The 12875-nt window shown below is 38.0% G+C and overlaps 1 protein-coding gene across 8 annotated transcripts in view; it reads right to left on the bottom strand.

Moving 5' to 3' along the window:
- The window catches only part of ST6GALNAC3 (ST6 N-acetylgalactosaminide alpha-2,6-sialyltransferase 3), a 225103-nt gene that overhangs the window by 69560 nt on the left and 142668 nt on the right, over positions 1 to 12875 (bottom strand). For 7 of the 8 annotated variants that reach the window (XR_012624130.1, XM_074832294.1, XM_074832295.1 and 4 more), the window contains one exon: positions 7078 to 7487. Coding sequence is in view for 7 of the 8 variants with exons in the window: in XM_074832294.1 (XP_074688395.1) it covers positions 7078 to 7487 (410 nt within the window). In the remaining variant the exon portion in view is untranslated. Of the gene's footprint in view, positions 1 to 7077; positions 7488 to 11286; positions 11456 to 12875 lie in introns of all 8 variants that reach the window. The other variant, XM_074832297.1, reaches the window with a different exon arrangement.

Raw genomic sequence — 12875 nt, 5'->3', positions numbered from 1 at the left:
TTCAGTGCAATATTTGTTTACTAATCTTTCTACATTTTAAGGTACAATACTCCAACATCAGGTCAAGCTAAACTGTTCCTACTTTCAGTTTTTCTTTTGCTGTGTTGCCTTATTGTTCAAAGCTTTGAGAAGACAATCTTTTCTAGAAATCATTCAGTGACATATTTGAAATTAGTTCTCATACACCTTTTCTTATAAAATCTTTTCTAGTAAGTTTTACTAGCTAGTGGGTAGACAGATGTACATAAACTCTCCTCTATCTGAAGCACCAAATCACTGTAGCTTTTTATTCCCTACCTCCTAAAGTTGCTATCCTCACCTGAACACCAACTCTATAACACAAAATCTCCCAGTGCATCTCATGCAGTTTGACTGCAGTACATTGTCTTTTGCTAAACACTGTAAATATGGCTCAGTGCACTTTAGGGAGCTTCCATTAGAAAACACAGTTATCAGTAACCAACAGGTATCATACTAAAGTAATAGAAATACTGCATTTATTTTCTAATCTATTTAATATATCTTAGAAAAGCATTGCTGTGTGACAATTGGTGATAAGTACAGACTTCAAAGGTAATCTGTGTTTTTAAAGACAGCTGGCAGCAAGGTTGACTTAAGAGAATGGATTAATTTCTTGACTTCTAAAAAATTAGTTCTGTTTCTTTAAAATTTTAAGCTCTTTTATAAAAATCAAGGTCTATTTTAAACACTACGATCTGAAAAATCAAAAACATTGAACTATGGAAGATGATCCAGTGAAGTTTCTATGAACACCAAAGGCTTCATTCAAAATCTATGCCTCTTCTAATTTTTCCCTCCAAGACTTCTGCCTTTGCAAAAGGCCCTTGCAAATATCTTCACCACCAGCAGCAAAACTGGAACCACTGTGATGCACAGTGTTACCAGGACTGCTAGTATATGACTCACTGACTTACATAATCCTTTGAAAATGTTCACGGGATGCAAGAAAAGTCGAAGTAGAATCTCATCTGCATGTGCAATCCCAGTGTTGCTCATGAGAGATATCAGCAATACTCTCATGACCATAAAAGCTGCAGAATACTTAAAGGACAAGATGGAAAAGGTGTGTGTGTAATTACAATACCAAACACTGTATAAAGATTAGCATATGGCTCATCAGGAGCAGAAAACAGATCAGTGTCACTTAAAGAAGATGTAATAAATTAAAAGCAATAGATGTTGGATTAATTCAAAGAACATGTGAAAATGCTCAAAGATAAAGTAGATCCTGATTATGTATTTCTTGACTTGTATCATTAGGTGAAAAGAAATCACTCTATGGCCAAAGTCAGCAACCACCACAGAATCAATAGGTCTCTGAGCCCACACCAATCTATATGCAGCCACAGTTTTATCACAAAATACTAGTTAATATTGATATTTTTAATAAAGTTTCACTTCACTATGTAATTAGTGTAATGAAGTAGGAGCTGTGTTTCTTAACAAAAGTGCTGGTGCTTTGTACAGCATTTACTGGCACGTTAATAAAAATCGGACTTTTTCTATTGAGTTCCATCTGCCTAATAGAGAAAAATGTTCATCTTAATTAGGAAAATCTTCATAAAGAAATATAAATGCAGTTACTAATGGGCTGCAGGGAATAAATCTAGGACACTCAGGAACAACTGGTGTTTTACCAGGAAATAGAAGAGTGAATATAAACCCCAAAACAGTTGTTAGCTGTCTGCTGATTGACCACAAATAGCAATAGATGTTGAGGTTTTAAGTGTTTTATAATGAAAAATCTATTTATTTCATTAAGGTTTCATGCTTTAGACCCTTGTTTTTTCAGGTAATAAAGCGGTCTTAGCTGGCAATGAAACTATTTAAACCCTCTATGAATTAAGATGGACAAATCAATTACCACTTTTTGAAGGAATTACTTTATAAAAAGAAAAAATGGAAGTGCCAAGCAATGGTTCAAGAAAGATCCACCATCAAGCACTTGAAAAAGGGTCACTATATTAAACATATATTTTAGGGTTTGCTGTGATGCTCACAGGCAGTTGAAAACTTTTTGCTGACTTTATTGGTGTAGCAGCAGACGCTACATCATCGTGCTAAAGACTATATCAACATGTAAACTACAATTCATTTTTGTCCAACAGGCATTATACATTTCCTCTGTCAGTCTGAATCAGTTTTTCCATTATTTTCTTCCAAGACTCCTGTAATTTAAAGATGCTGATATTTCCTAACTCAAAGTCATTTTGAAAGGAAAATGAGCAAACTTTTACTCATCTTCCAGAAGTGGGATTTTTTTAGAAAAAGCATGTTAATACAAAGCACTGATGGGAAGTACTTCCCAAGTCCCCAAATCTAACTCTCTGAGCTAGATTCAGTGTCAATGTTCACAGCTTCCCAATGAAAAACTGCTTTCTGCAAATATTATCTAACACTAGCTAAGATTTTATATTTTCTCTGAATGGCCTTGATAGGGAAAATAATACGTATATGTAAGCAAGTGCAAAAGTGAAAATAGCATTACCATAATATTTCATTCAAGCTAACAACCAGAAATATGGCATAAAACTGACGTTCTGGCCACTGACAGATTTATTACCTCAATTCACAGAGGATATCACCAAACAATAGAAGTTGCAACTACTTGAGCCTCAGAGAATGTAATTTCATTTATTCATTTCAATGACATTTTTACTAGACTACAGCTTCATGCAGATTAGTCAGACATCAAAAACCACATATTAGCTGAGGTGAAGCTGTGATGACTGCAGTTGTCTAACAGTGTCAATCCAAACTTTAGATTAATATAATTTGCTAGCTCTAAATGACAGAGATATAATATAGATCTCATATATCTCCAAAGTAATAAATAATTAGTGAGCAGAACTGAGTAAAATAGCAGGTTGAGCACACCCCCAAATTTTGGATCTTGATTCAGAAGTCAGTGATCAGAACGATCCATCTTTCTGCCTCGAATGATAAAACAGCTTTCTCACAACCTAACACATAGCACCATCTGGCACAAACAGAGGAAACGAAGAACTTCTGGAAGAGAAGCACAAAAGCAATTTAGTTTCTTCAGAATTGTTCCAAGATATTAACAAAAATCCTCCAGAAACAGCCATCTGACTGCAAATGTGGTTCAGTGAACCTGTCTCCTGTAGACATGCTCGTATAGCTAATAATCTCGATAAAATGTTGTTGAATTGAACTGAACTGTTTGGGTATGGGATGGGTATTGTCAGAGTTAGGACAGCGTGTGTGGAAAGTCAAGTGTCTACTGAACTGGCTGGGTTTCAGAAGATTATCTCATGTCTCTCAATGGGAATTTTAGAAGCTCAGAATACATGTCCACAGCAAAGCTCAGCAGGCTCTTTCGGTAGTTATTTATAAGAGGAGTGACTACAAACACCAAGTTAAGCTGTGCTTTGAGCGGTATCAGCACATGCATTACTGGCTGTTTGCTGGGGCTCAACGTCCTCCATGTGCAGTGGGACAGGAGGGGTCTGACCACACCGTCAGCCCACAGGGGGGGAAGTGGAGCTGTGCCATCAGAGGCACTACTCTGATGTACAGTGCTGAGCGGTTAGCCTGAGATGCTTGTAGTATAAACACAAATGGAGTCTGCAGTCTGGATGACATTATACTCTTTCACTGATATTAGCACAGATTTATTCTATCATTGCTTTTTGAAAGTGACTTTTAATGCAGGCTGTTTTCTAAATGATCCTTAAAAGACACTCCTTTCTTCCTCATCACCTTCACCTAAGGCAATAACATCCAGTAGCATTGATCTATTTGCTGCTAGTTTTCATTAATTTTACCCTCCCTAAGGGTGGTGCAGCTTTGGTGCCAGCTAATTAAAACCTATTTAGGGCTGTTCAGTGCACTTTATCAGACCAGAATTAGCTCTGCTGCTTTAATGAAGACTACAGTTTTCTCTATTATTACCAATTAAATGTTGTTATATCATATTGCATTTTATTTCTAATGCACGGCAAAGATATAGATGGCTTTAGAACCATTTACCTGGATTGAGGTACATGCAAAGATGCCACATTTAGTAATTACCTAATGTTTCTTTAAACCCTTACACTTGACTCAATACATATAATATACCAAAACATTAGTGAAGTACTGGAAGAAGCTGCCAGCTTTATGCTCCCTCTAGGGAAGTACCAAGTAAAATGCATTAATGAAAAATTGTGAATGTCTGGTAATGAATATTATTTATGTACAACGATTATTCAAAGTGGATGAACATTCACCGCCTTGAACTCAAATGCTTCACTAATGAAGACTCCCAGAAAGAACATATGTCCCCCAGATTCATAACACCACATGCAAGGTTAATTCTCCAGTGGATAGCCCATATCAGAGAGTATTTTGTACTGCTGTAGAATTAAAAAATGCTTCACTGCAAAATAAACAAATGTCTTTGTTGGAAGTTATTTAGAGGCAATTCTTGTTTCTTCTTGTTTCTTCCATGAACCAATAATAAATCATTTGTCAATACCAAAGCTATGGGTTTTGAACCTGTGCTCAGTGAAGTCAGGGATGAAGGTCCCACATCAGTGGTGCAGGACCAGAGCTTTCCTGCAGTAGAGAAGTGACTGTAGCACATACCTGTTAGCTGCTTCTCATAACATCTTTTAAAACTTGAGCACCACTAGGGTGAAACTACTGAAAAGACCCACTAATCACCTAAAAAGATGGTACAAAGAGTAGAAATAGAAAGCTCATTAAAGGCTTGACAGACTAGAAATCTGTTGCAATCTTACTATGCATTAGTAACATACACTGTACATAAGGACAGTATTTTAGGATTAAGCTAAAATAGATGTGGTTACAATCCACTGAGTACATTCTAAAATATGAGTTGAACTTGGTTTCCTTCCAGAATTTTTGCTGGGAACATGCTGAAACAGACCTCTGTTCAGTCTAATATTGCAAGCAAGAGTTGATGTTTCTCTGAGGAACTGAAGGAATATTTGGCTGAAGAACCCGAGTCTGTCTCAGCATCATAATAGTCTGGCACAACACATGAAACTATTTTCATCACCTACAAATCTCTTGTGCTCTCCCTTTACTCCTTCCACAAATGCCACATACCTCTAACAGCCTCATGACCCTCCCTAGAAACAGCAGTTGGGTCCTGTGAATTGAAGATGTAACAGAAAATGGAAAATGAAACAGTTTCCAAACTGAGGTCCCCTGATTAGTAGGGAACTGCAGGATGTTTCCTTGTGATATAGGTGTTGGCTGGTGACAAGTCGCTTGTTTCCCTTGTTTCTGGCTGACAAGTGCACTAAATGATGTTAAAAACACCACTTAGTATTTGATGTGGAAAAGTAGGACTAAAATTGAAAGTTGCAGTAGATACAAGGATGTTATCATATTGCCACTGTGAGAAGTGGTGAGGGTTTTTTCACAGTCTTACATGTGCAAACGCAATGTGATGTGGGTCAGCGGCAGGCTCTTTACAATTTGCTGATGTTCGCAATGTGAAAATTTCAGTTTTAACAGCTTAAGGAGAAAGAAATTGCTTAAGAACTTTGTTCATAAGCACTGGGAGAATAGAAGTTCAATCTGCCTTTGACACGAAAAGAAGAATTTGAGTTAATTGTGTAATAATAAAATCTTGAAATGTGTTAATTTGTTGAAGAGGAATACATTAGGCTGGAGATGAGGGTACTCTGACATTGGATGATGAGACTTTTTGATATAATATACTAAGGTCTGGTGTCACAATAAGGATTCTGATAAAGTATTGTAAAGTCACTGTAACCTGACTGACTGTTACCATGGAATAGTCATAAATAAATTTATGTTTAGCAATGCAATAATGTACCCATGATCATATTTAGCTTGATTCATATGTAAACTGGATTACTTGGATTATTAGAGGTAATTTTTGAAGAACAGATCTTGTGTATTTTCTCTATTAGCCTCTGTTCATCAGCTTGTTCAGTTAAACTAAAAAAGCCATGATAACCTTGACACCTTTATGACATATAGCAGCTCCCTCTGATTTCAGAATTGCAGCAGCAATGTGCACACATGGTGAACAAGATGAGGGGCAAGTTCTTCCCTATGTTTCAATAATTTAAAAAAAAAGGAAAAATCAACTCTAACCAAGTTTTGATGGTTTAATAACAAAGTGAATCAAGGATGTTTAAGACAACAAGTGCTTCTACTTCAAAAGCTAAGTCAAAAGTTCCGACCAATTTAAACTGTGAATATCTGTATTTTTAATTTGGTCAGAATAGCTACAGTCCTTCACAGCTGCAAATTCATGATTTGCAAATTCAAAAATTAATACTAAGGCACAGCAGTGATCTGGAAACTCTTTCCTAGTTAGCTCCAGTGTGCATGCGTGACAGGTGCTCTTTCACACCAAAACACAGATGATCAGAATTTTTGCAGCTCAGTTACAAAATCCTGCAATTTGTGGTCTTAATTCCACAAATCCAATTTCTGCTCTGAACATGCTAGCCAAAACAGCTAGCCCTCACACTGTCATCTCCTTTCAGCCCCCACTCAAGCTGCATATACACATGTTCTCAGGCATGGAAAATAGAATTTCAGCATAATTCTGGTGAAAACCTAAATCTATTACAGTATCACTGATAATCCATTTTCACCAAGAAATAGAAATAATGCATAACCCTGAGGTTTGTGTTTGAAGAAAAGATACAGTGAATCTCAACAGAGAAGAAAAGACAATATCTAGTTATCCTGAGGTTGTGAATTTGGAAATGTTGTTTGTGTAGGATTATCCTCTTCAAATAAAATGTCAATTTAATCAATAGTAAATTGAGCTGAAAACAACACACAGCTTTGAAAACGTTTCAGGAAGACATCCAATATTTTTGGGACTCAAGCCAACAGAAATGGAAAGAACAGAAGGTAGCGTAGGTGGGGTAAATGGGGCCTAGCTGCTGCCTCATCAAGTGCTTATAACAGTCAAAACCATATAACAATCCATTAAAAACCTATCTGGGGACTCATTTAGAAGCTGGCATCCGGCATGGACTTCTCTCATGTATCTTTTGTCAAACATTATAATTGTTCTTCACATTTAGGTCTTACCGGTCTTTTCCTGTCTCCTTCTTAAATACTGCATCACAGTAACTCATGCGCTTTTCTGTTGTCACATAGATTTTGGCAGTTGGGTAGCTGTCAACAGTTTTCTTCAGCATGTTGTACACAATGCCATTTCCATCCTTCCTCATGTTTCGAAAAGGTCCCCAAATCACGTAAACAGTGTTGTTAGTTTCTTTGAAAAAGTACTCGGAATTCTTGAGTAGGAGAGGCACGCTTGTGTGAGAGACCACTCTTACGGTTGTCCTCTTCCCAACATCCTCCTCATAGCCCTTTGTGGGAGCATTGTTCATCCTCCATATGCAGGAGGACTTGTCTATCTCGGCTCCCACCTTCTGGCCAGCCATCTGTCCCGAGTTTGAAACAATGGCACAGAGGTCACAGTCAAGTTGTAGAGGCTGGAAGAAAGAAAACAAAAATATATGGCAAGTCTTTCTCTGTAAAACATGAAGACTGAAAATTCAGTTAAAAGAAAGATGGGCACAGTCCGACAAATTGATTGCAATGCTTCTCTTTAAAAACAACTAACAATCCCCATGTGGTAGAGCTGGAAGAAAACCCTACCACTGCAAAGCTCTGAATGCAATCCTTTTTAGTGAAATAGGCAGTTCCAATCTTTTCCTTTGTTCTCCACCTTACAAAGTCAACCAGAAAAATAATAATTCTCTTTTTTTCCTCTAAATGTTACTCTTTCCACTAGAAAACAATGAAAGAAAGAAGCAGCAGAAAGCAATATTTAGATCAATGCTGCCTTCTAACAAGGTGTTGTCAGCAATAGGAAAAAAGTACAGAAAAAGTAATGCTGGAAATTTAACTATACACTGTTTCAGTGTCTGAATTAATAGTTCCCAAATTTGTGATAGAAGTCAGACATGAGATAAACTCTAAAAAGCAGTGCAGTATTATGAAAATCCTGCAGTTGGAAAGGAGATGTAGACAGAGGAATACGTTGTTCTCTCCAGAGAACGGTTATGACCCATGAAAAATGAGAGGCAGATGGACTGGTGACACGTGAACTTAATCCTGGGCAAACTGAAGTCAAAGACAGTATTTCCTGAGCACATTCTAGGGTATTATTTCTCCAGTATGAATTGAAAATAGGAACAGTTATCTGTCTAACAGAGATATAGGAACCTATCTGATGTTCTGTTTGTCAGAGTATAAACGGTAAACACTTTTTGGTTCTTTTGTACCGACAGACTAAAAGGAAATGCCCTGTATTTAAGTTGGATTGTATGAGAAGTTTGGTTAGAAATCTAAACCAAATGAAAACTAGATCCAACAAAAAAAGCCTGCAGAAGACAGTTCAGGCCACAGATTATCTACAATTTTTTGTATGGTCACAGACTTGATCTTCTGTTATGCTCCCAGTTGGGAGCCAGTGCCTTCAGTTTAACGTTTGTTAGGAATAATTTCCTTCATGTTCTTCAGACGTTAGCCTGAAAGGATGCTAGGTGCTTTTCTCATCAGACTTGTGGTTATTTCCCTTCAAAATCACACCTCATTTAACTGGTGTGGATGAATACCCTGGCTACATTTGACCACTATAACCTTAGGACATGGTGGCTGACAAAACATCAAATTTCTTTGATAACAGCTATATCTCATCTTTGGGTGACAAACATTGTACTGAGCTAAGCTGCATCCTGCGAGACTTCTGCAATAAATCTCACAATTGCAAAGGTTTGATTTCTCTATGTGAGTGGTTCATGAAAACATTCTTTCCTCATTTTATCAGGACTTAAAGATGCCTGACTGCACGCAAAAGCATTGGCAATGTTTCCTTTACAGAACACCATGTATTTTTTTATAGCTGATGTAGTTTTAGAGAGCTGTCCTGCATAGTGCTCTGACAGCAGGGATGAAATCCCAGGAGATGCAGCTGAACACAACAGTCTTTCTGTTTACCGCTTAGTTAGAGAAATCCTCTCTAAGATACATTATGAGGACATGGCTGGGTGACCTAAACAAATCCATAAGCATAACTCATATCCTAACATGAAGTGAATTGTTAAAGTCCCAGAAGATTAATTTATACTTTCACGGTGAGCTTTCAAACTAACAAATGCTGAATATGAAACTGCTAGATAGGAAAAGCCAGTTTGGTCAAGAATCTGGTCCCATTTAAATCTGTCTCAATCTCAGTGGTTTTTTTTTGTTGTGGGGTTGTTGTTTTGTTTTTTTTTTCAGAATATTCTTCCTTCACCATTAAAATGGAGCTGCTCTCTTAAATTTGGAATTGTTTGATTTTCTGACCTTAGTTAGAAATGCATTGCACATTTTCTATTCACTGAGTGTAACTGTTCTGCTCGAATAAACTGAGTACACTCACTCCTGCAATTGTGTCCCCTGGTTTTCTAGCTCTTTTTGTTGTGATTCATTTATCTTGTTCCAATTTATAAAGTGCTTTCATAATATTGAATGCCTGCAATAGGTCAACATATAATCTGCTCTTCTTCAATAGAGGCAGAGGCTTAACCCCTCCCAGCCCTATCTCAGAATAAATATTTTTTACAATGTAGAGAAATTTTACATGTCCTAATATGCATATTTCCTAACGGAGATCCCAGAGGGAGTTGATACTGACTGACCCGTGACAGACATTCCACTGACTCCAGAGTCATCCATTGACTTCAGTCACTTTTTGCATCATATCTTCCTCAATGTATGAGAAAACACACATGAATAGTCATTTGTTGAACCGCCATATGGAGACAGGCTTGAGGTGTTGGTTTATAAGTGTCACAGACAAAAGGGGCAGTTTCAGTAATCCACATGCAACACCTTTCTCATTTTCCTTATTTAACATGACATTCCCGTTTGTTATTACACCCTAGCTCAGGTATGGCAGTCCCATCACTTTAAGACTCAAAAGCTGCTCAAATGTAGCTCCTCTGTCAGGCGGCTACCATAGGAGCTATTCAGGCACAGGGATTTGGGTACTCGAGGAGCCAGCACTGGGAAGTACCTGGGTAGTTTTGACTGCTACTTATGTTACTGAACTAGGACACAGCTGACAGCTCCCTATGAACCTTGAGGAGTTGGGGTGATGTGCTGTTGTTCCCCCTCACCCCATACTCTGGGGTCCTACGTCCCTCACACCCTTTTCCCACATGCAGATTTTTGTCTGCAAGGTTGCTCACAATAGCCCTAACCTGTAAGAGAAACTATCACTTTTCCATTTAACTTGCTGTATTGTTCATATTAAGGATGAACAGAAGCAGAGAGACAATTCTTACACACAGAAATGGGAATACAGAGAGATGAAAACTGGAGAATTAGAGAAAATGTGCCTTCTTGGTGATCTGTTTTGCAGTTAACAGTAACTGTTTACAGGTGTCCACATCACAAACACCAGGATAGCAATTAAACACTAACTCAGCAGCAGCAGCCTTATCAGAAAAACCAAAAGTGGGTCTGGCAGACAGTCCAGGCTGCCCTCTCATCTGTAGGGATGGTCCAGCAGCAATGGGATTGATACAGATCGGCAGGACCGTAGAGAAACCTGTGCTGTTACTGTTTATGCTCTCTGGACCAACGTTCTGGTTTTGGCTGGGATAGAGTTAATTTTCTCCTTAGCAGCTGGTACAGTGCTGTGTTTTAGATATAGTATGAATATAACGTTGATAGCAACAACTAAAACATCAGTGTGTTAAGTAGTGTTTATCCTTAATCAAGGATTTTTCAGTTTCCCACGCTCTGCCAGAGATCAGGTGCACAGAAAGCCAGGAGGGAGGATGGCCAGGACAGCTGACCCAAACTAGCCAAAAGGATATTCCATACCAGAGAACGTCATGCTCAGCGTATAAACTGGGGGAAGTCGGCTGCGAGGGTGGGACTGCTGCTCAGGCTTTGGTCAACAGGTGGTAAGCAATTGCACTGTGCATCACTTGTTTTTCTTGGGCTTTATTTCTTTCTCTTTTTTCATCATTATTATTATTACTAGTTATTTCAATTATTAAACTGTTCTTATCTCAACCCACAAGTTTTACTTTTTTTCTCTGATTCTCCTCCCCATCCCACTGGGGCTGGGGGGAGGAGTGAGTGAGGAGCTGTGTGGTGCTTAGTTGCCAGCTGGGGTTAAACCACGACAACCAAGAACATCAGTTATAGGTTTACCTGTACCTTTCACAAGATCTTCTTTCACTTGCATTGTAGATATATGAGCTAAAGGAAAAAACATAGACAATCATTCACCTTTTCTTCTCTTTTCATGTATTTAGACACGTATTTCACCTCTACACACCATGGGGGCTGAGCTATTATTGCTTCTAGAAAATTATTCATTTTGTCGCTGACCAGAAGGATGTGGAAGTTCTCAGCAGAGCAGCTGGGCATGATTCTGACAAATTGTCCCATCTTCTTCCTGAATGATACATTGTAACTGTTGAGGAGCACTTATATTTTAATCAGTAAAGAAAATGAAATGTCTGACCTTTCCATTTCCTGTGCAAGCTTACAGACAATAGAAAAGATAATTAAAACTGTGAATTAGAACTTGCAAAACAGTGCCGTTTCTCTAGCAAAGAGAAATAGCTGTGTAATAAAGGTCACTTATCAAACAGTTCTAGTTATTAAATCTTTGCATTTAGCACTGAAGTGGCTTCACAGAATCAAAGGTCAAATCATTAAATAACAAAACCAGCCAGAATTAGAAAAGGTCACAAGCAAATCTAACTAGAAGTAGGTCACAAAACATGATTCTCTTTCACAGAGGATTTCAATATTTGGAAAATTGGTTACTTTCCAATTTGAAACAACTCCCCCATCATTTCAAATGTCTCCACTAAGAGACTGAAACTCCAGCTACAGGATCATTTGCATGGGTGGGTTTCCCAATGGCACAGATCCTGGATCGCCAAGTTTCCCAACCACAGACCTGTAGGTCTGCTGAAGTCCCAAGTGATCTCAGTGATCTCAGGCCAGGTCTCTTAACCTATTGGCCAAAACTTCAGCACAACTCAGTGGAACTTAACAAAACGATGTCTTGACAGACCAGTCACATGCCAAGCTCCCATCTCAGCAGAGACTGCCAGATTCACTCTTCAGTTGGACCGAATCTAGCTCAGGACCTATACAGATGTAATTTATACTAATGAAAAGCTGAATTTCTCTTGTGACTTCTTAGCATTATAGGCTGGTGGTGCGCTGGAGAGCTCACTCCAACCACCAACTCTGCTTCACTCTGTGAATCCCACAACTAATCATACAGATAGTTAGGAAATTCAGATTAAACTTTCCCAATTGTTACTTTGACAATATGATTGTAATTTTGTAAATTGGATGCAATGCCCATTCACTACATAATGAGGCAATTATTAGCAACTCACCACATATTAATTTGCTCCTTTAATGTTGAAACAAATGAGATCTTTTCTTATAATCATCCTATTTGAGTGAATTCTAACAAAGCCGATTGAACAAAGCTCCAGAGAGACTTTCTTTATTTCAATGCCATTTATTCTTCTACTCTTCTTGGATGTCTTTAGAGTTTTAGAGGATACAACATTTATAATGATGCCAGTAGGGAATAGATTTTGCCTTTATTCTTCTTGATGTTCATTTGAGGTCTTTGAAATGAAAGGTACAAGAGAGGCATTAACCGTCTGGCATTGTTTTTATTGCTTTCCTCTACTTTACAAGCAAAAAATGTATTTTAATTTTTCCTGTGTTTCAGTGATGATTAACCAGACTGGTTTTATCTACACTTACTCACTTTCTTCAGACCTCTGACTGGGAGGAAAGACTTGCCAGGCTTCTCTAAGACAAAATTCAGCACATTTAAA

This window comes from Strix aluco, chromosome 8 (assembly GCF_031877795.1).
Source record: "Strix aluco isolate bStrAlu1 chromosome 8, bStrAlu1.hap1, whole genome shotgun sequence".
NCBI classification, from domain to species: Eukaryota; Metazoa; Chordata; class Aves; order Strigiformes; family Strigidae; genus Strix; species Strix aluco.
Note: the sequence above shows the minus strand (reverse complement) of the source record. Positions and strands in the feature narration are given on the sequence as shown.